This window comes from Varanus komodoensis, unplaced genomic scaffold, assembly GCF_004798865.1.
Source record: "Varanus komodoensis strain SLA01 unplaced genomic scaffold, ASM479886v1 scaffold23, whole genome shotgun sequence".
Taxonomy (NCBI): Eukaryota; Metazoa; Chordata; class Lepidosauria; order Squamata; family Varanidae; genus Varanus; species Varanus komodoensis.
This window is the reverse complement of record NW_025335627.1, coordinates 4,352,033-4,374,790: the sequence shown is the minus strand read 5'-3', so window position 1 is coordinate 4,374,790 and position 22,758 is coordinate 4,352,033. Positions and strand designations below refer to the sequence as shown.

Sequence of the window (22,758 nt, the reverse complement as noted above, 5' to 3'; positions counted from 1 at the left end):
ACCCCAGCAAGACACCATGCTCAACATTCCTCCAGGTTCTCCTGTCCTCCACCATCCCTTGGAGTTCACCCAAGCTCACACCCACTGCCCCAGCGACTCTATCTAGCCACCTCATCCTCTGCTGTCCCTTTCTTCTTTTGCCATCAGTCGTTCCCAGCATCAGGGTCCCATAGGGCGGCATAGAAATGTTATAATAATAATAATAATAATAATAATAATAATAATATTACTATCATATTCTTTATCAGTAATGCTTTTATAAATATATGAAATTAATGCTTTTTTCTTTTTCTTATCCTTCTCTATGCAGTGACTTTTTAACTCTGTTAATGGTCTATTTCATAGAAGCATAGCCTAGTAGATTTGGAAGGGGCCATGAAGGCCATCAAGTCCAACCCCCTGCTGTTGCAGGACACCATGTTACACCATCCCACTCATATGGTTATCCGGTTTCTTTTAGAATGTCTCTAGTGTGGGAGAGCCCACCACCTCTCTAGGCAGCTGGTTCCACGGCTTTTCCTGATGTCTAGCCTGAATCTGGGTTGTCGCAACTTGAACTGATTATTCTGTGTGATACACTCTGGCATCAGAAAGAAGAGATCTTGACCTTCCTCTTTGTGAGAGCCTTTGAGGTACTTATAGAGGGATATCATGTCCCCCCCCCCCCCGCCTTCTCTTCTCAAGGCTGAACATGCCCAGTTCTCTCAGTCTCACTCCATAGGGCAGTGTTTCCAAACCCTGGATTATTTTGCAATAATGTAATGTATGGCTGTGAGAGTTGGACCATAAGGAAGGCTGAGTGCCAAAGAACTGAGGCCTTTGAATTGTGGTGCTGGAGAAAACTCCTAAGAGTCCCTTGGACTGCTAGGAAATTGAACCAGTCAGTCTTAGAGGAGATCAACCCTGACTGTTCTTTAGAAGGCCAGATACTGAAGATGAAACTCAAATATTTTGGCCACCTAATGAGAAGGAAGGACTCACCGAAGAAGACCCTAATGCTGGGAACAATTGACAGCAAAAGAAGAAGGGGACGGCAGGGAATGAGGTGGCTAGATGGAGCCCCTGAAGCAGTTGGTGTGAGCTTAAGTGGACTCCGGGGGATGGTGGAGGACAGGAAGGCCTGGAGGAATGTTGTCCATAGGGTCGCGATGGGTCGGATGCGACTTTGTGACTAACAACAACAACATTCCTGATGCGACTTGTGCTATTCCTTGCTATTTGTTTATATTCTTCTTTCGTGGCCTGGCCCTTCTTCCATTTCCTGTACATGTTCTTTTTTTCTTTCAGGCTGTCACTCAACTTTTTGTGGACCCACGTGGGCTTCCACTGCTCTCTTCTACAATTTTTTCTTGATGGAATTGTTCATAGTTTTGCTTGGAGAATCTTCTTTTTCAAGATTTCCCATCCCCCTTGGACACCTTTCCTCTAAAGGGTGTATTGCCATGGCACTTCGTTTATCATTTTTTGGAGTTCATTAAAGTTGGCTTTCTTGATGTCTAGGGTATCTCCAGTTAACCTTCATAATTGAGAATTTGAGTATCACACGGTCACTTTCCCTCAGAGTTCCCATGGTTGTTCTTTTGTCCACCAGGCCATCTCTGTTAGTATTAAATCGAGGATAGCTGATCCTCTCGTACCTTCCCCTACTTTCTGCTGGAAAAAGTTGTCAGCAACACATGTCAGGAATCTCTTGGAGGGGCCATGCTTGGCAGAATTTGTCTCCCAGCATATATCAGGGAAACTGAAGCCCCCCATGATGACTACATCATTTTTTTTGGAAATGCTGGCAAGTTGCTTTTTGAAGGTTGAATCCTTGTCCTCTTTTTCCCTGTGTGGATGGTAATACGAGGTATATGCCAATAGCTCTGTTTTTCTTATTTTTTGCTCCCTTTAAATTTAGCCAGATGCTTTCAGTGGGGCTACTAAGTTCTTGTTCTTGAATTTCTGTGCAGAAATATGTGTCTCTCACAGATAGTGCAACTCCACCTCCCTGTCTGTCCTCTCTGTTTTTCTTGAACAGGTTGTATCCATCAATTGTAGAGTTCCAGTCATGTGAGTCATCCCACCAAGTTTCTGTTATTCCTATAAGATCATAATTACCCTCGTGTACTATGAGCACAAGTTCATGTTGCTTGTTCCCCATACTCTGGGCGTTGGTGTAGGGACATCGAAGTTCATTCTTGATGTGCCCTGGCTTTCTTCCTACGTTTTTTGGGAGACTGCTTTAGGTTTATTCTCTGTTGAAATATATAAGTCTTGCCAGGTGATGGTATGCCATGCTGCACATCTCCCTCACCTATAGGTTTTAGTTTAAAGCTCTCCTGATGAAGTTTTTCATGTAATGGCCAAACATTTGCTTCCCGTTCTTTGTGAGGTGCAGCCCATCATTTGCCAGTAGTCCATCTTCTAGGAAGCTTAGCTGTGGTCCCAGAATCCAAATGTCTCTTTACAGCACCACCATCATAGCCAGTAATTCACTTAAAGGATTTTACTTTCTCTAACAGTTCCTCTTCACGAACTGGTAGGATTGAGGAGAATACTAGGAGCTCCTCCCTAGAGCTTTGATGTCTGATGTTACTTCAACAACACTTCTCATGGCAGTGTTGTTAGTTCCCACATGGAAGAGAAGGAAGGGGTATTTGTCAGTGGGACGTACAAGTTGTGTGAACTTGCTGGTTATATCTTTAACCTTGGTGCCAGGGAGACAGCATACTTGGCTATTCATTGCGTCATCACGACATACATATTTTTCCATTCCACGCAAGAGGGAACCTCCCACAACTAGCACTCTTCTCAATTGTTGCAAATTTTGCTATCCTTTCCCTTGTTTGAGTGGCCTTTTGTCTCTTTTTCAGGGTTATCCAGTGTGTTATGTAGTACTTTCACAGTGGGTTTCTCACATGTCCCTTCCTCAAATAACTCGAAGAGGTTCAAGAGTTCCACTGCTTGCACTGGTGCAGAGTATTTTCTAGGTCTTCTGTGTTTGTCACCCTGTTCCAGTGAGTTTCTTCATTTTCCCTTCTCTCGGGGTTCTCTTCTGCTAGCTTGGTTTGCTGTTGCTCTGCTTCCTTCTGGACTACACTTACCTGTTCTAGCTCCTCTGCTCTGTCCAGAAACTCTTCATTTTCTTTTATTCTCCGGAGGGTGGACACTTGCTGCTCCAGTGCTCTCACCTTTTCCTGCCATAGGGGTACGAGTGTGCAGCAGCTGCAGTTGTAGCAGGCCACCACTATGGAGTCTTCCTGGTACATTGCTCATGCCACCGTGTGCAGCGGGGGAATTAAGGTCAAATAAGAAAGAGAAGCAAAATAGGGGAAAAATGTTAGGGACCTCCCCTGCTGGATTCCTGTTTGCTCTCCCTAGTCACTTGCTCCCTGGGAGCTTGGCTGTCTATATCCCAGAGGCCCTAGACCAGCTGGGGCAGATGTGCTGTGCTTGGAGTCAGGAACCAGAATGAATCCCCCACCCACTCAGCTGCTGCTGGCTGATCAGGCCCCTCCCCTTCAGTTAATCAGCAGTCAGCTGATGCAGAACATCCCTTCAACTGTCTCTCAGAAAACAATACACTTCAAGCGGGGCTAGTGCAGGTCTGCCTCTTCTTTGCCTTGCTGGTTGTTTTTGTTTGTTGACTTTTGTGGCACGATAAAAATAGATCATACCGCCACAGTGTTGAGCATCTTGTGTGCATGAAGTGGTAAAAATGTAAGTTAAATCCATTTCAGTTCAGGTTGAAACACAACAAAACATTGAAAAGTCAAAGAGGAAAGACTCCTTCTTCAAGACACTAAATTTATTGGAGTATCTACATTAAATGCATTTGTGATATTTATTTAATATGCTACACTACATTTGTAGTGTATATGGTAATTGGATTACTGGAGAAGGTGCAAAATGTTTTATGTTTTTCTGTAAAAAATCTTAAATACTATTTTATTCTAATGTTCACTGCATATCTTTTTATTTCAGGAACTGGAACAATGGACTAAGAGTTGAAAAGTTGCAGATTCTATGTGTGGAAGGTATTGGGTTAATGTTTAATTGTACAGATGGATCCAAATGTGCCTTTCAGTGGACAGCAACCTGACGTTTTCCAGGCATCATCTGGTGCTTCAGCTGGGATCTTTCCAGTACAGCCACCGTTCCAGTGTGGTCAGCTCTCTCTCTTTGGGCAGAATAGTGGAGGACAGTTAAAGAATTCAGGGTTTACACACCTGCCAGTAACCTCAGCACTGTGTTTTTCTGCAGGGCAAAGTCTGATATTTGGGCATGGACCGGGATTTACACAGTCGTATTCTCTTGGACAGACTACATCCTTTGTGACTTCTGCACCAACCAGCTCTTCTGTTCCCAGCAATAAGGCTTTCTGTTTTAAGCCACCTACAAATCTTGGGACTTCTCAGAATACTTCTAGCTTTGTAGATGTAACTGGAGAAGCTTCAAGCTTTGTGAGACCAGACTTCAGCTTCAAAACTCCTGAGAGTGCAATGTTCAAGCCTATCTTTGGCAGTAGTTCAGAACAAGAGAAAACAAATCCACCAATCCCAGCTCCATTCGCGTTTTCTTTCCCAGGAAGTAGTGGGCCTGGAAGACTAGCCCCCTTTGGACTTTCTCAAGAGAACAGTAGCTCTGTTAGTCCAAGCTTCAGCTTTTCAAAACCAATAAGCAGTAGTACTTTCACTTCTTCATTTAGTCCTCCTTTACTGAGCAAGACCACAGAGGATGATACAAAAAGATCTATGGTTCTTTTTGGGAGTTCTAGTAGTAGCTTTACCTCTCTTTCAAACTCATCTTCTGGATCTGTACCTTTGGGTGACACTTTCCAGATTAATAAAACAAGCAAACTAGAAAATGAAGAATTGCAAACTCCAAGTGCACCACTTGTTAACTTTGGAAAGGGAACAAAGAGAAAAGAAGAACAAGAGCATTCTTCAAGACAACATGATTATGATGCTGTTGATGAGCCAGAGCTGTCAAGGAGTGAACATTCTTCTAATAAGCGACCTGTCAGGCTGAATCGGCCGCCCACACGAGGCCTGTTTGGCAGAACATTGCTGGATGTGCTGAAAAGCAATAAGAAAGAGTCCAAAATGGAAAGAGTTTCTTTGGAATCTGGAGAAATTGAGCAGACGATTGTGGCAGGAGGAAGCCACTCTGGTTATGCAATGTCTAAGCCAGGAGCAGCATTGAGAAATGATGAGAGTAAGGCAAAATTGAAGGAAGGTAGGTATCAAAACTTGGCAGGAATTTACCTATTGGAAGATGGAAAAGATGCAGCTAGTTTAACTGAAACTTTTGGTACAAGTTATAGATATTTAATTTCACATCTAAAACATAAATGTATTTGGCATTAAATATGAATGCTCTTTTAGTCTCTATATTTTGAAATTTTTCTTTCAGATGCTGCCATTTCAAACCCTTTGCATCGAAATCGGAACAGTGGGCACACAGAGAGCCTTGGAAATTTGCCGTCAAGTGAACTAACAGCTTTCCAGTGCAAAAATATTCCTGACTTTCTAAATGACAGAAGTGTTCTTGAAAAACATTTTAAGAAGTCTGTTAAAATTCAACGTATCCGTACCAACCGCAACAAAAAGCTGGCTATTATACACTGTTTTGATCATGTGAGTTCTTATATATTAATGGAAAATCAAAAATATAAACATTTACATGTGTGGGCTACTTACAGGAGTGTTCTATCTGAGGTTTATTTGAGATTCCCACCAGTTATCCCTACTGCTAGAAATGCATTGATGTTTCTTTTAATATGTAAAATGTCAGCAACTATGAAATGGGTTGGGTTTTATCTAACAATAAGCACTCTAGTTCAGTGGTTTTCAACCTTTTTACAGCTGGAGACCAGCAAAAATAGGATTTTTTTTTCCAGGACTGCTGAGGCAGAAATAAAAAGCATTATATACATAATATAGTATTTTTTGTATTAGTTTTTAAATATAATACAAAAATGATAATTCTCTAAAATAACCAGAAACCGAGCAGTGAAAATGCTAATAAATGAATAAAACATTGACATTAAAAGTTATTAAATACAAGTGAATGTTTTTAGAGAGCAGTGTTTAATTCAAATAAGGCTAATGTGAAATCTGCAGTTGCTTCTTTTCAAGAATACTTGGTAGTCATGGCTGCAGTGTTGTTTCCAGGAAGACTGGGCTGAGTGTGAATTGCTGGCCTTACATGCAGCTCTGAGAATACCGCCACTGCTGCCACCCGCTCAGCATGCCATGCAAGTGGCCCCAAGCTGTCTCGTTTTGGTCTTGCACTGCTTGACTAGGTGAGCAGCGCAACCGTCTTTAGCCGGAAGAGTGGGCTGAGCTGGACTTGCTGCTCATATATGCTGCCCCTCTGCAGCTCTTCCCCAGGGCTTTTTCGCAAACTGGTAGGAAACCTCCTGCGGACTGGTGGTTGAAAACCACTGCTCTAGTTTATTCTTAGGCAGAAGTACTACTGAAATCATGTGAACATCATTATCTTTGACTTTGGACTTAAGGAAACATAGAAACTGAGCAAGTCAGAAGGGGCCTTCTGGACCCTCTTTGACCCCCGGCTCCAGCCGGCTTCGCTCATGACATGCCTACCCTATGCTTGTAGGTTACTGAAATGTTCCTAAAAATTAGTAGCATGGAATATGTAACTGTGCACACTTAACCATACTGATTTACAATTGCAGCTTCTTTGTAGAAAAATCCTGGAGAAAGTAAACAGCTCTGCAACAGATTGAGGCAGGAAGGAGGTGGCAAAACTGTATTTGCATGGTGACACTATTTTTCCCAGGGTAGTGAAATCATTTGAATTGCTTATTTCAGTGTTGTTGGGTATTGCTCTGTACTGCTAATCTCAACCAATTGTCTATTTCAGGTATGGAGTCAGGGTAGATCGCCAGATATTTTGGATCTCAGCTCTAGGAAACTGTTGCCAGCATGGCCAGTGGTTAGGCATGTTGTAAGATGAACTCCAAAACATCTAGAGATATGTTTCTTTTGGCATGAAGTTCTGCCATTTGTTGTTTAATTCTTTAGGCTTTTGTTATCTTAGGATGCAGATTCACTGTGTGCTGTTCTTATTTATTATTTATTTTATACTATCCAATAGTTGAAGCAACCTGTCTGTGCTGCAATTTACTGCCAAAGATTCTTAACTGTAACTTTTTTCTTGTCATTCAAGTAATTTGAATGTTGAATTGAGCCTTACGCTGTATTATAGTGGGGGACTTCTAGAATGAGGAAGCAGGTATAAATTTTATGTCTTTCTGCTTTTTGGAGGAGAGGAAAGACATTTTGACTGGTTGGTGGCCATGCCAATAAAAATTCAGGATCCCTGGTAGGTTATCATTTCTTAAGTCTACATGGTTCAGTCAAGAAGGCTCGGTACAAACAATGCTTCTCCATCTCACAAGTAACACTCAGATCCCTGACTCTGTTAAAAGCACTTTTAAACAAAAATGCAAATAATGTAATGGGCAAGTGGCTCCAAAATGTCTTCCTAGCTTGAAAATATTCACATTCTGGAATAGGGACAGAGTATACAAGAGTTATTCTCTTCAGTGCTGTTGATTTGTAAAATTCCCCACAGCTCAAACTGCAGGTAAAGCAGTTTTGTATTGCAGCTTTGGCAAATACTTGCTGGAGATTGGAGCAATAGAATAAGTTTCATTGCCAAATTTGCAGTTTCTTTCATGGAACTCAAAGAAGTTGTCTAGTTAAAAAAACACATAAAATAAAAATACACAACATGAAACTAAAATCTAAAACAGAATAAAATCTACTTCCAGGTGTAGACCCCCTCTTGGAACTTTAATGTGGTGAGGGGGTTTTAGCGTATCACACAATTTCTGCCAAACGTGGCCCCTCCAAGACATACCTGGCATGCATTGTCAACGGCTTCCTCCAGCGGAAAGTAGAGGAAGGAACAAAAGGATCAGCTAACGTCAATTCTAACTAGCAGGGATGACCTGGTGGGCAGAATAGCAGACATTGTGGGGAAAGCAACCATGAGATACTTGAATTCTCAATTATGAAGGAAATAAAAGTTAACTGAAGCTAAAAACATACCCTGGACTTCAAGAAAGCCAACTTTAATGAACTCAAAAAAATGATATGCAAAGTGCCATGACAACTCACTCTTAAGGGAAAAGGAATCCAAGAGGAGTGGGAAACCTTGAAAAAAGAAGATTCTCCAAGCACAACTATAAACAATTCCAACAAGGAAGAAGTGTGGAAGGCAACAGAAAACGTTCATGTGCTCCACAAACAGTTAAGTGACAACCTGAAAGGAAAAAAAGAATATGCAGGAAATGGAAGCAGTAAGGCAACAAAAGAAGAGCATAAACAAATAGGAGTTGAAGGGATACCATCAGGAAAGCAAAAGCAGGAAATGAACTGAGAATAGCAAGGGATGCTAAGAACAAGAAAGCCTTCTTCAGATACATTCAAAACAAAAGACATGAAAGAGAAGGGTGTCCAGAGACATAAAGTTAAGTGGCAGAGTGATAACAGACAACGAGAAAAAGGCAGAGATGCTCAATTCCTACTTCTCCTCAGTTTTCTCCCACAGGTAAATGTGGGAGAGGAAGTACAGGCTGGAAGTGAGAGATGGCAACCCAAGATTGACAGACACATGGTCAAGGAATACCTAGGTGGAATCAACACTTTCATATCTCCAGGACCCGATGAACTCCATCCCAGAGTCATTAAAGGGCTAGCAGAGGAACTCTCAAAACCACTGGCTATTATCTTTGCTAAATCTTGGAAATTAGATGACTGGAGAAGGGCTAATGTTGTCCCTATCTTCAAAAAGGGGGAAAAGATGAACTTGGGAACTATAGACCACTTAGTCTGACATCAATCCCTGGAAAAATTCTGGAGCAAATTATTTAAAAATCCATCTGCAAGCATCTTGAAGAAAATGCAGTAATTAATAGAAGTCAGCATGGATTTATCAAAAATAAATCCTGTCAGACTAATTTAATCTCACTTTTTTGACTGGGTAAGACAGAGGGAACACTGTGGACATAATCTACCTCAACTTTAGCAAAGTTTTCAACATAGTGCCACACCACATTCTGATGAGCAAATTAGCAAAAAGTAGGCTAGGTAGAAATACTATTAGGTGGATCCAAACTTGGCTCCTAAATTGGACACAAAGAGTGCTTCTCAATGGTACCTTCTCCAAATGGATGAAGGTAACTGGTGGGGTGTCATAGTCCTGGGCCCAGTGCTCTTCAACATCTTTTTAATGATTTGGATGAGGATGTACAAGGAAAGATAATCAAATTTGCAGACAATACAGAAGTGGGTGAAATAGCAAACACCCTAGCAGACAGAATGAAGATCCAGGGTGATCTTGATACACTTGAACACTGGGCTGAAAGCAACAGAATGAAATGCAACAGGGACATCTGCCTAGTCCTCCACCTAGGAAAAAGAAACCAAATGTATCAATACAAGATGGGAAATATGTGACTCAACAGAACTTAGAAAGCAAAAGAGCTTGGAGTAATTGTAAACAACAGGCCAAATAGAATTGACAATGTGCTGCAGCTGCAATTATATTTTGGGATGCATTAATTAATTCACTAGTCAGACTCCATCTGAAATACTGTTCCCAGTTGTGAGCACCAAGATTTGTGAAAGATGCAGAGAAATTTGAAAGGGTCCTGAGGAGGGCAACAGAAATGAATGCAGGGTTTGGAAACACTGCCCTTTGAGGAGAGACTGAGGGAACTGTGCATGTTCATTCTTGAGAATGGAAGAGTGACAGGGGACATGTTATTCCTCTGTAAGTACTTCAAAGGCTGTCAGGAAGAGGAAGGTCAGGATCTCTTACTGCTATGAGACTGGAGGAGATGGAGTAATAATTTCATTTTGTGACAACCCAGATTCAGGCTGGACATCAGGAAAAGCTTCCTCACTGTCAGAGCCATATGGCAGTGGAACCAACTGCCTAGACTCGAACCAGCCCACACTAGAGACATTCAAAAAGTAGCTGGAAGCCATCTTAGTGGGATGGTGTACATTGGTGTACTTCAACAGCAATGGGCTTTGTGGCCCCTTCCAACTCTACTATTCTGTGATTCTATAAACCAAAAGCAATATCACCAGGAGGCCAGACTCTCTCATTAGGCTGGTCTCCTAGCAGGATCACCTAAGGTGGAATTTTCAGAGTGGGAAAACCAGACTGAAATGCATCCACCTACTACGGGAGGAATGATCACATCAGCTGAAGAGAATGGATATCCCTAACAGTTATTGTAGGAGACACTGACAGAAGATCTTTCACAGATGAAAACAGTGACACTCAAGCTAACTCTGGTTAGTAGTATTCAGAAGAAGGCAATGGTGGACCGCTTCTGAAAATTTCTACCTTTAAAACTATGATGAAGTAATCCAAAATGGGGCAATAAATGAGACTCCCATGATAGTCAACCAGCTACTGGGGAAAAGCAAAGGACAAAGAGAAACAGAAACAGAGCGAGTCAGAAGGGACCTCCTGGGCCCTCTGGCACCAGCCGGCTCCGCTCACGACATGCCCACCAAGAGGAATAGCACTGTTGCTAATGTGACAACTTGGTCAAAGGTGAAAGTTTAGTGGCTGATGTGCACAGAGCTGACAGGAAGGTGTGGTGCAGCATAACACACATAGTTGGAACATGGAATGTGAGAACTATGAATCAAGGCAAACTGAAGCCATAAAGCATTACATGAAACATTGTGGTACTTGGTGTCGGCAAACTAAAGTGGATTGGAAAGGGGCATTTCTGTCGAAGAATTTTACTCTGGAAATGACAAACAGAGGAAGGAGGATTTAATACTGAGTCAAGATGTAGCACAGACAGTAAGAGAGTATAAACTAGCCTAACTCATTTCAATCAGAATTTTTGTAAAAAATATCAACTTGAATAACCATAATTCAAGTCTCTACTCCAACAGGAGATGTTGAAGAAGAAATTCATAGGAAATTGATAACACATCCAAATAAGAGTGGAAATTGATAACATTCCCAAACATGGTAATTATACGTGACTAAATTGCAAAAGTAGGAAATAAAGTAGAATCCAGTGTTGTAGGAGAATTTCTTAGAAGGTAATATTCCTTCCTTCTACAGTTGTCAGGTTTCCATTATAAAGGCTTACCAAACCATCTTTCAAACCAACATGCTCTGTTCCGTTGATGACCTTTAATTTCCTCTGTCTAGTCACTGATTTCAGGCAAGAGTATCATACTTTGGTGCTTTGTACTTCCAGTTATGGCTTTTTAGAGAAGGGCAAAATAAATAGAATAAGCTGGTTCCAGAGGAACATGTTTTAGGGTGTATGAGACTGCAGGAGATTTTCTACCTTCTTTCCATGGTTCAGCCTCATAGGAAAAAAGAACGGAACACCCTAGATGCATGTACAAGACTCACGTTGCTGTACTTCTGAGTTTTGTCCCTTGGACTTCATTCCATACATCAAAGACGAAGCTGTCCCTAAAGCTCCCATTGGATCTTGGAGTGCATTATGCTTCCTTATCGGATATGAAAAGTATCACCGCACACTCAGTGAAGGGGCAGCTCTATAAACCTACATCTACATTCTCCTAAAAATGAGTAACTCATAAAAATGAGTAGCACACGCACACACAGAGAAGTCATGGACGGAATTTAATTAATTTTTCATCTAATGATGTCCAGCCTGACTCTTGCTTCTTGAAAATTCTGTGCTTTTGGTTCTGCTTTTCGGACTGGATAGAGTTGTTATTCTTTATGTGGTGGTAGAACTGGACCAGTCAAAACAGAGGATGGAAAAAGATAAAGGTGGACAGTTAGGGAAGAAAGGTGGTACAGAATGGTGTGTAAAATATTTACAAGTCAGAAAAATTTGATGTTTCAAACTTTAAATCATTTCTGAAGACTCTAAGTAGTATGACTCTGAGTAGCACTTGTGAAAGGGATCTCAGGGTACTGGTTGACTGCAGGCTAAACATGAGTCAGCAGCGTGGTACTGTTGCTTAATACCATGTCAGTTTACAATGAGACCCTTTTCATTCATGATTTAAGTGTGGATTAAGATTAGGCTGCTGACCTGGCTTGCACTACTGAAACCTGGGTAGATGAAGCTGGTGGGGTCACCCACTCCTAACTCTGTCCTCCCAGGTACTTGGTGCAGCACCAACGTCATCTTGGGGGCTGTTGAGGGCTGGTGGCCACAGTCCATTGTGAGTCCATCTCCCTCTCAAGGCTTTATGAGTGTCTTTACCTTGTGTTGGACAATTGAGACAGATTAGGGTGTACTGTTGATGTACTGCCCATAGCATCCCTGTCTGAGCTGGTGGAGGTGGTCTCTGACTTGGTGTTGAGAACTCCCAGGATGTTTGTCTCAACATGTCATCAGCCCAATGCATATAAAAGGTCATATTTTGGACCTGGCTTTCTCAACTGGACAGGAAGATGGTGATCTAAAAATTGGGGGGCTTACTTCTACCTCATAGTCATGATCAGATCATTTCCTTCTGAAGTTTGGACTGTTGGCACCTTTTCTCCCCTGCAAGGGGGCTCATTAAGATGATCCATTTCCAAAGGCTGATGCATTCCAGAAGACTGGAGGATTTTCCAACTGATATGGTAGGCACTCCTGTTGAAGCCCAGGTCATTCTGTGGAACATGACTCAAGTGGTTGACACAATCACTCCCAAGTACCCTCTTTTCTGTTGCTATATGTCAGAGCTGAGGGCAGTGGAGGAGGAGGGAAGATGTGGAGGAGAAATCAAAATGAATCCAACTGACACAGCTCAGTACTCATTATTGAGCCTGTTCTGTATTGCTGAAGGCAGCAAGAAAGTGTTTTATTGTCTCCAGCATTGCATCCTCACAGTGCCATCAACTGGATATTTTTGGGTGGTTTGGGGCCTTTTACATCCTGGCCCGAAAGGAGATCTGATTGAACCCTCAGAAGCCCCCTGTGACAAATTTGCACAGCACTTTGATGGTAAAGTCCCTTGGATCCATAGCGACTTGGACACCACAGAGCACTGACTGGTTCCATTCTACTGGATTAATTTCAGCTATTGTGGCCTGATGGTGTGGATAGGGTGCTTGGTTCAGTTTGACCTATGACCTGCTCACTTGATCCTTACCTGTCCTGACTGATTGGAAAATCGAAAGACGGAAGCGTGTCTGGGTACAGGAGGCTCTCAGTGCATGTCCGTCATGATCAACTGTAATGTCTCTTTGGTAAACCAGCAGTGTGAATCTTGGTTTCTACATACAGTTGTTTTTACAGGAAAGATACATTTGCTGCCATAAATGTGGCCTTGGGCAAAGAATTCTTATATAGGTCCCTTTCCTGCTCATCAGCAGACAGGCCCAGGCTGGGTGTGATGCACAGCTTTCCGATACTCCTCTCCAGGTTATTGTATTCTGAAAGAAAATGGGACATTATCCTTAATTTAATGTTTTCTTCAGTGAAAAAGATTATATTGCTTCATTCATTTTTAGCCGAATCTATTGATTCTGGTAGGACATGGAACTCAATTTGGTTTCATACCAATCTGGAGAGACTTCCTTCCGTACTTAGATTCTTTATGCTACTGGTTTATTCCCTGTTCTCATTATTCTAATTCTTTTTAATTTTGACTTTGTTGGCAGCCTACTACGTACAGTACTTTCACTTACTTTTTTTTCAGATTGAGAGTGGATATCTGTTGGAAGAGCTTGGGAATTTTATTCCAGTCACCCAAGCTCATTTGGAGGAGTTTCTATCACAAGTATGATGTCTCATTACAAAACAGAAGGAACAAACTCAAGTTTACCACTGTTTAGTATATGTTATATACTCTATATATCATTCTGATCTTAACAATCCCTTCAATTGCATATTCTTTTTTTTAGGCATCTGCTGCATTGGCTAGAAAGAAAGCAAAAGACCTACATAAAGAGATAGTGACATTTTGGCATAAGAAGAAACCAAGTAAGTTCTTACCAGAGTATTATAAAAACTAATAAAATATCTGCTTGCATGACGAATTTGTGTTTCAGGGAAAGGACCCATTTAGTGTAGGGTCCTTAATGAAGATACATTGAATGCATGTGAACGTCAAGCCAAGGACACTGAGACAAGAATGAACTGCACACTCATCTCTATTGTGACTGAGATGCAGTTTGGAAATGTTTGCTTCAGCTTTTGATTAACCATAGCTTGTTGTGTTGCCTGAATCCAGCAAACTGTGGCCAATTAAAAGAAGACACAAAAGTTCTAAACTCTTCAAAACACATACTAGATGTGCAGATAAAGTGGGATGAAAGCACAAGCCTGTGGTGAAATTTGGATCAGATGCATCTCCTTAAGCCCTAGCTTATTGCAATGTTCTTAACTGCAAGAATCACGGAAGAGTAGAATATTAGAGATGGAAGGGACCATGAAGGCCATTGGGTCCAACCCCCTGCTGTTGCAGGACAGCGGTTTACACCATTTCACTCAGATGGCCATCCAGCCTTGTTTTGAATGTCTCTGGTGTTGGCGAGCCCACCACCTCTCTGTGGAGCTGGTTCTCTCGGTCTTTCCTCATAGGGCAGTGTTTCCAAACCCTGGATCATTTTTGATGCCCTCCTTTGTACCCTTTCTAATTTATCTGCATTTTTCTTAAATCCTGGTGCCCAGAACTGGACACAGTATTCCAGAGGAGGTCTGACCAGTGAAGAGTACAGTACATTTGCCCTTTGGTGGCTGCGTTGCATTGTTGGCTCGTATTTAGCCTATTGTCCACAATTACTCCGAGTTCGTTTTCTTTTTCTTTTCTGTTGAGCCATGTATCCCCCATCATCAGTGCATCTGGTTTCTTTTTCCTAGGTGGAGGATTTGGCACTTGACCCTATTGAATTTCATTCTGTTGCCAATTTTGGATCCACCTAATAGAAATGTAGAAACAGAGTGAGTTAGAAGGGGCCTCCTGGGCCATCTAGTCTGATCCCTGGCTCCAGCCAGCTCTGCTCAGGACATAATTTTCTATCTAGTCCAGTTTTTGCTAATTTGCTTATCAGACTGTCGCGTTGTACTATGTTGAAAGCTTTGCTAAAGTCTAGGTAGATTATATCTACAGTGTTCCCTCTGTCCTTTTTGGGAGGTTATCCAGTTGAAACTGAGGTTTTGACTGAGGTTAACCAGTCAGAAATGAATATATGCCTCTTTAATACTTATTCCTCTCAAACCGCTTTAAGACAAACATTTTCATTTTGTGCATAGATATTAACTATTGTATAATCTTCTCTTATTTCACCCTGTAAAACCTGATAGCTTCCTCTTTCATCTTTATTATTCACCTTAAACTCAGCTTTCTTAGAAATCATAATTCCTACTCCCTTTAATTTTGAGCTTCCAAAAACTTTTCATAAATATTTGGCCATGATAGTTTAAGTTCATTTACCCCTTTCTTTTTATGATGGGTCTCCTGTAAAAAATACAATATGTGCTTTTCTTTATTTATCATCACTTCAATTAGATTCTTTTTAATTACACTCCCTAGTCCCTTAACATTCAAGGATACTAATCTCATCATTTTAACCATATCCTGTTGAAGACATGCATCCTTATTGGTCCTTTGTGTAACTTCTAACACCTAAATAAAAGGAAAAAGAGGAAAAGTATTATTATAACTTCATAATACTATCCACCCATCCAATTTCCCTTTACCCCAACACATACCTAGTATCTCTCCCTTCTTCCCCCAAAGAGATGTTCTCCTAGGTGTCACCAAAATATTTTAGTGGAGGGAGGAGGAGACAAACTACTGGCTCCATGTCCTAATGTCTCTGTCACTTCATTAACTATTACTAATTAATCCCATTCCTCTTAGAAACCTAATTTACACTGTTTAATCATCTGTACATCATATTTCTATTCCCTGTATTTTACTCTGTATTATTGTCTCCCAATTATCATCTTTTTAATTACCATCCATGTCTGTTGTTACATTCAGTCTTAAATTGTATATCTTCTTATAATGACATAGAGAAAAATGAAGGCAAGAAAGGAAACATAGAGACAGAGCGAGTCAGAAGGTGGTCTCCCGGGCCATCTAGTCTGACCCCTGGCTCCAGCCAGCTCCGCTCACGACATGCCCACCATGAGCATGTCTAGCCTATCCTTGAACACCCTCCCTGATGGGGCCTCAACCACCTCCCATGGAAGCCCATTCCATACCCTCGGGGTCCTAACTGTCAGGAAGCGCTTCCTGGCATCCAGATTGAGCCTTGGTTCCCTGAGCTTGGCTCTGTCAGAGTGTGTCCTGCATTCCTCTGCAGGGAAGAACAGGTTTCTACCCACCTCCATGTGACACCCCCTCACATACCTGTATGTCTCCAACAGAAAGGAAGATGGAATTAGAAAAAAGGAATCTGTGTGTGTATGTAAGTGTATATGTGTGCACGCATAAAGAAAAACAATATAGAAAAAAAACTCCATTTAATATAATTTCGTTTAATATTTTCACTCCCAACCTTTCCATCTGTTTCCTGCATCATCTCTCCTTCTTCCCCTTTTTCTTGCCACCTATTCATCTGCCTGTTTTGATCTTTCTTCTTCCACAGGTCTAATAGTTTGAATTGGGAAACATTCACCAACAGCTCCAACATCATCATCTTTACCTTCTTGATCATCTCCTTCTGATGCTGTTTTCCAGTCTTGATCAATTTTTGCTAATTCTTGTTTCTGCAATTTGTGCGATTACTGGAAGTCACCCCCCCCCCATTTTATATTTATTTAAATTTATTGGCTGGGTCCTATCTGCTATTTAAGTGGACTTAGGCAGAAAAGGTCTGTGTCTTGCAGGAGATTAAAGCATTGTACTTAAGCATTGTATTGAACTGCTGTACATTTATATTGAATCAATAACAATAGTTTTTAAAAGTTTAAGGTTGTTCACAAGTTGTTGATGTTATTAATTTTGCAAAGGTCCAAATAAGAAAGACTATTCGTCTAAGGAACAGAAAGCCGATGAAAGTGATGGGAGGCAAAGCAATGACCTGCCGAGTCATCAACATCCTCCCCATGGTAAATCTTTAATCCGTTCCAGTGGTAGTGGAAACATTTCAAATAAGAGGTATGTGTTCATTGTTAGTCTTCTGAAAGAAATAATATGTGTGAATATACATTGCCAGAGGAAAGGGTCCTGAGGAGCGCAAGAAAAAAATGATGCAGGGTTTGGAAACACTGCCCTATGAGGAGAGACAGAGAACTGGGCATGTTCAGCCTTGAGAAGAGAAGACTGAGAGGGGACAGGATATCCCTCTAGAAGTACCTCAAAGGCTGTCACAAAAAGGAAGGTCAAGATTTCTTCTTGACCTTCCAGAGCGTAGAACACGGAATAATCAAGTCAAGTTGCGACAACCCAGATTCAGACTAGGAAAGCTTCCTCACTGTCCGAGCAATACAACAGTGGAACCAGCTGCCTAGAGAGGTGGTGGGCTCTCCTACTGTAGAGACATTCAAGAAAAAACTGGACAGCCATCTGAGTGGGATGGTGTAACATGGTGTCCTGCAACTACTGGGGGTTGGACTCGATAGCCTGCATGACCCCCTCCAACTCTACTGTTCTATGATTTTATGATCGACTGCTTCTCTTGACTGTTTCAGCTTTTTCCAATGTGCTGCCTTCTTTGTTTTTCAATATAGGGTTGAATCGTTCAATTGTATGGATTAGTTTTAGCAACGTATTGTTGCAGATCCTGGATAAACCAGTCCATTGTAATTCTTGTTCATCAATTCTGTGTAATCATACACATGGGCTCGCCGTGGAGTGCAAGGCCTAGATTAGGATAAAACTTCCATAGCTCAGTGTCACGGCACTCCGGCAGTTGCATCACTGATCAGATCTCATCCAACTCATGCGTTTTCCCTTTCCCCCCTGCTCTCTACCTCTTGATTAAAACAAACAAACAAAAAAATAGATAGAGCTTTTTCTTCTTAAACATCCTTTTCTTCTTACTTTTTTCCTCTCCAGCCTCATCTCGAGGTTGTATTGCTGATCTCTTTCTAACCAGAGGGAAGGAGATTTAACCTTACTTCTCTCTCTTCCTCCCTTCATGTGTATCACCCTTTCCCAATTTTTCAACTGTGCATGGCTGTGACCTGGCTTTCCACTGCTGTTCTCCATGCGCCACTCACTTGCCAGCTGTGGATGGCCACTCCTGCTGCCTCCGTTGCCTTGGCGAGGGGCACATTGTTGAAACATGTGCACATTTCTAAGCTTTTAAAAAGCAACAGGCAGACCGCCTGAAATTTGTCTTGTGGTAATGCGCCTTAAGCATGGCAGACTCCTCCAAACCGCTGAGCAGTCTGTTTGACAAGGAGGTCCTTCCTCCTGTAAAAGTGGCGCTGGTTGTTAGGTGACTGCACTGGTGGGAGGTTCAATTGGGTGAGAAAGGGGAAGAACAAAGGCGGTGGGCATGACTCTACAGTGCTCTGTACACAGGAGCCAAATGCCAAAAGGGCTACAAGAAAGGCTGGGAAAGAGGAATATTAGAGATGACCTAACATTTCAATCTGTGTGTTCTCAGAAGCGTGTAACAATAAAGTCTTTTGGAAAAGAAGCTTAGAATAAGTCTGTTTACTTGAGAGGAGAACCACTGCTCACAATGTTTCTTTTAATAGTTCTCTAGCTAAGAAGTCTGGCCTTAAAAAGTCTCTTCAGTTCGAAGCATTAACCTTTGATTCTGGACCTGAAGGACATTGTTCAGAGAACTTAGAATTGCCAACATCCAGTTTGAACAACCTCATAGGCATGGTGGCAGAAACATCTGAAGACAAATATCGCCTTTTAGACCAGAGAGATAAGATCATGAGGCAAGGTAAGAGTTGTTGATTGTAACAAAAGGCCAGAAGGAACTGGACCAAAACAGCCCAGTGCTTGGATCCAGCCCTGGGTCCTAGACATCAGATTTAGCAGCACAACTCACCCAAACACCAAATCAGAATAAAAGTTCACTAAAACAAAGGGAAAATTGAGAGGGTTGACTAGGAATACAGAAAAGAAGAGGGAAAGGGCAAAATTATAGCAGCAATAGTAGGGTGCCTAGTGTCTTCATCCCAAGTATCTTGATTCCTTGGTGGATCACTGGAATAAAACAAGAAAGCTAATCCTACTGTTTGATTACTTAACAGAACTCTTCTAACAGCAATGATTTCAGAAGTAGGTCAGGGAAAAAACACCTCTGGCAAGGTTAGAATCCAGAGCGCCATCTAAAGTTCAGATTTTTTTTGCTTCCTTGCCCTGGTGATGTGGTGATGCCTGGCAGCCAGTCCTAGGAGGCCTCTTAGCAGATGTTTAGCACATGAGGGTGGTATATATCTTCATACAACTATATGTGAGATCAAGAAAAACCAACTGTGGACTGGGACAAAGCTGATGAGACATGGCCAGCAGCTGCAGTCCGGCTTTCCTTCATATGGATGGAGTATAAGAACAAGGCTGCAGTTAATTACATTTTCATAAAATTACTCCGTTGAGTGGTATTGTGCCCATTCATTAATTACTGATTAATATTCTGAAAAAATGCCTATTTAGAAATTGGAAAATTTTAATGGAAAAGTAAAACAGTATATTTCCCCCCAGAAAATATCTTCTGCCCATATCATTATGAAAGAGAAGCAGCGCTAATCCAGTTTAGTATGTATGTGAAGGGGGGTCAGTTGGATTTAAACATTGAATCCATGGCTTGGATTTGCTGCTTGGTCATTGTAAAGACTGGTGTTTTCATGAACATTAACCTTTTTCCTAATAAGTGCAAACAAAATCCTTTAAGAGGCATATTATCTAATCTTTAATTTCTCTCTTCCTTAGCGCGAGTAAAACAAATAGATCTTGGCAAAGCTAAAACCTTTGTTGGCACATGTCCAGACATGTGTCCAGAAAAAGAACGTTACATGAGAGAGACAAGAAAACAACTTAGTTTCTTTGAAGTGCTACCAGGAACTGACAAGGTAAACAAAAATCTTCCATGGCTCATGCTGCTGAGATCCATTTCAGGAATAACCTTGTCATTATTTGTGCTTGGATACATGGTGATTTTGCAGCTAAGAAAAGATCTGAGTTATCTTCTAACTACACTGCAGTTTCTTGGCATGATTTTAATGTGTGTGGCTTGAAATTTATTCTTTGTATTGACAATATCCAGGCAAGATGAAATTTTCGTGTGTGTGTGTGTGTGTGTGTGTTTGTTCTCTGGTAAGACACACAGGTAGTTGTCCTATACCTATCAGTAAGATTAGGAAAGCAGGACCACTAACAGACAGGTAAGGAATTATCTGCACTCACAATTTCCCTACCATACAGTAAAATATTAGGTTATAAATTAATTTCTCCCTGCACCGCACTCTGCTTTCTCCGAGTCCCCCAGCAGGCATGGATATTTAAGGCAGTGTACTGTCAGGGAAGGGGCAGGAAAGTAAGGAAAAGTAAGTGAATTGATGTATCTGGTTCTCAAACATGGTGTCCATGGGCATCACTGTGCTCATAAATAGCACTCTTGGCACCAGGCAGGCTCTCCCCCACACTTGGTCTGGATTTTGTTTTATTTTTGATGTGTCACTCAAGAGGCTGGCATGCTGCATACTGAAGAGCTGACCTCCAGCACTGCTTTATTTGTGTTCAAATAGTGGCTTTGTATTTTTGAACTCAGCCCCCAGTGAGGTACTGCTCCAAAATCTGATTGATCCATTCTGTATGTTCATTTGTCTGTGGGTGGTAGGCTGACAACAACCACCTCTGATTGCTCAGGAGTTCAAGAAAGATGACCCAGAAGCAGGAGGTGAACTGAGGCCCTCTATCAGAAATAACTATGACAGGTAGACCATGGAAGCAGAAGATGTGAGTGAGGAACCAGTGGGCTGTCTGTGACATGTTAGGAATTTGGCGAAGAGGAATGAAGTGGGCCATCTTAGTAAGCAGGTCTACTGCTATCAGGATGGCAAAGTGACCCATTCACTTTTATTGCCAGCGGTTTAGACATTAATGGCTGTGTGTTGAGTTATTTTGAGGGGACAGCAAATTTACACTGTTATACAAGCTGTATACTCACTACTTTACATTGTAGCAAAGTGTCATTTCTTCAGGGTTGTCACATGAAAAGATGTAATAAAATATTTACAAAATGTGAGGGGTGTACTCACTTCTGTGATATACTGTACCTTCACCTTCCACTACAGCACAACCTCCTGTCCCAGGATGGGGGCAGAGTGCTCCATCCCCACATCAGGACCCCTTCCTGACAGCCTGGAGGATTGATGGAATTGTATTTCTTCTTGAAAATTCTGCATCCAGTTCATCATGCATATTTTAACTTGCTCAGTCTCAGTATCATATTGGAGTTTTTGCTTATAAATTAGTCCTAGTAAATTATCTTTTTGCTGTGTAATCAAATTTTCAAAGTTCATCAGGTCTCTTATAATACCTTTCCCTGTTTGGATTTCTCTTTTCAGTCTTGATACCAATTGCTAGTAAAGAAATCATTTTATATTTTTTTCCTTCATCCTTTAGTTCTTGCCATGGCTTAATTCTTCCATGTTGGTCAATCACATTTCCATATGTTATAAAATCATTATTTTTCCTTAAGTACTTATCATAATATGCTTCAATTGGGGAAGAGAAATTGGTGGACTAATTCTTTTTCCTAAGGAATACCAAACTTTTATTAGACCATCTCTGAGTATGTGACTGTTATTTGGTATTAAAGCTTTTTTCATGAATTCCTTTGTCCATAAGCAACTGTGTATTATTATTCTTTGAAATCGGTTGTCTCCAATTTTACTAGTCTCTCATTAGGATTTATAATCCAATCTTTAATCCAAACCAGACTTGCCAGACAGTAATGTAATTGAATATTGGATACTGTGAGGCCTCTTCTCTCTTTTTCATCTTGTCAGTCTTTAAATCTGATCCTTGGCTTTTCCCCTTTCCACATAAAAGTACATTCAGTTGTCTTTTTCCCTGTCTAGAAATTGGTATCATTGGGAATAAAATGTAGTTTAGGTAAAACATTAATTTTTATAATGAAAATTCTCCCCAACCTTGATACTTTTAATTTTGACCATTGTTGTACGTTGCTCTGCATCTTCATCCACATTAGCTTATATTTATCTTGAAATAGTGTATCTTCTTGTTTCATTACAGATTTTAATAATTTTCATTTTTCTCTTGTTAATTTTATAACAGGAATAATTTTTCATTTTGGTCCTTTATATGTTGCACTGATAGACGTAGGTTTAAAATAATCAAACCACATCCTCAGCATAGCCTTTCATTTTGTATTCTTCACTATCTCCTTTCAGGCCTTTAACTGTTTGGGTCTTGTCTTATTTTCGTAGCTAACACTTCTAGTATAAGGATAAATAGAAGTGGGAACTGTTAGCAGTTACTAACTTTCTTGAGAGATGTAAACAGGGGCAAATATTTTTCAGATCTTGGCTTGAATGGAATGCAGCTGAATAAGGTAATCCTTATTCATAGTTCATTTTTATTTTGTTTTTCTTTTCCGAGGTTGACCATACAGCAGCAATTAAGGAATACAGTAGATCTTCAGCAGACCAAGAAGAACCTTTACCACATGAACTGAGACCTTCTGAGGTGTTGAATATGACCATGGACTATTTAGTAACTCAAATCATGGATAAAGGAGAAGGGTGCTACCGAGAGTGGTACGATTTTGTATGGAATAGAACTCGTGGGATAAGAAAGGTAAATGCTTTTGGGAAAGCCCTTGAGTCTGATGATGTAA

At 41.1% G+C, this 22,758-nt stretch overlaps 1 protein-coding gene across 2 annotated transcripts in view; it reads left to right on the top strand.

The window, feature by feature from the left end:
- The window catches only part of LOC123024373 (minichromosome maintenance complex component 3 associated protein), a 92,600-nt gene that overhangs the window by 3,021 nt on the left and 66,821 nt on the right, over positions 1-22,758 (top strand). Inside the window, exons 2-9 of one of the 2 annotated variants that reach the window (XM_044432020.1) lie at positions 2,856-2,999; positions 3,967-5,220; positions 5,398-5,621; positions 13,882-13,960; positions 16,940-17,087; positions 18,638-18,834; positions 19,827-19,966; positions 22,521-22,718. In XM_044432020.1, coding sequence (XP_044287955.1) covers positions 4,047-5,220; positions 5,398-5,621; positions 13,882-13,960; positions 16,940-17,087; positions 18,638-18,834; positions 19,827-19,966; positions 22,521-22,718 — 2,160 coding nt within the window. In that variant the 5' untranslated portion in view covers positions 2,856-2,999; positions 3,967-4,046. The remainder of the gene's footprint in view (positions 1-2,855; positions 3,000-3,966; positions 5,221-5,397; positions 5,622-13,881; positions 13,961-16,939; positions 17,088-18,637; positions 18,835-19,826; positions 19,967-22,520; positions 22,719-22,758) is intronic. The other variant, XM_044432018.1, reaches the window with a different exon arrangement.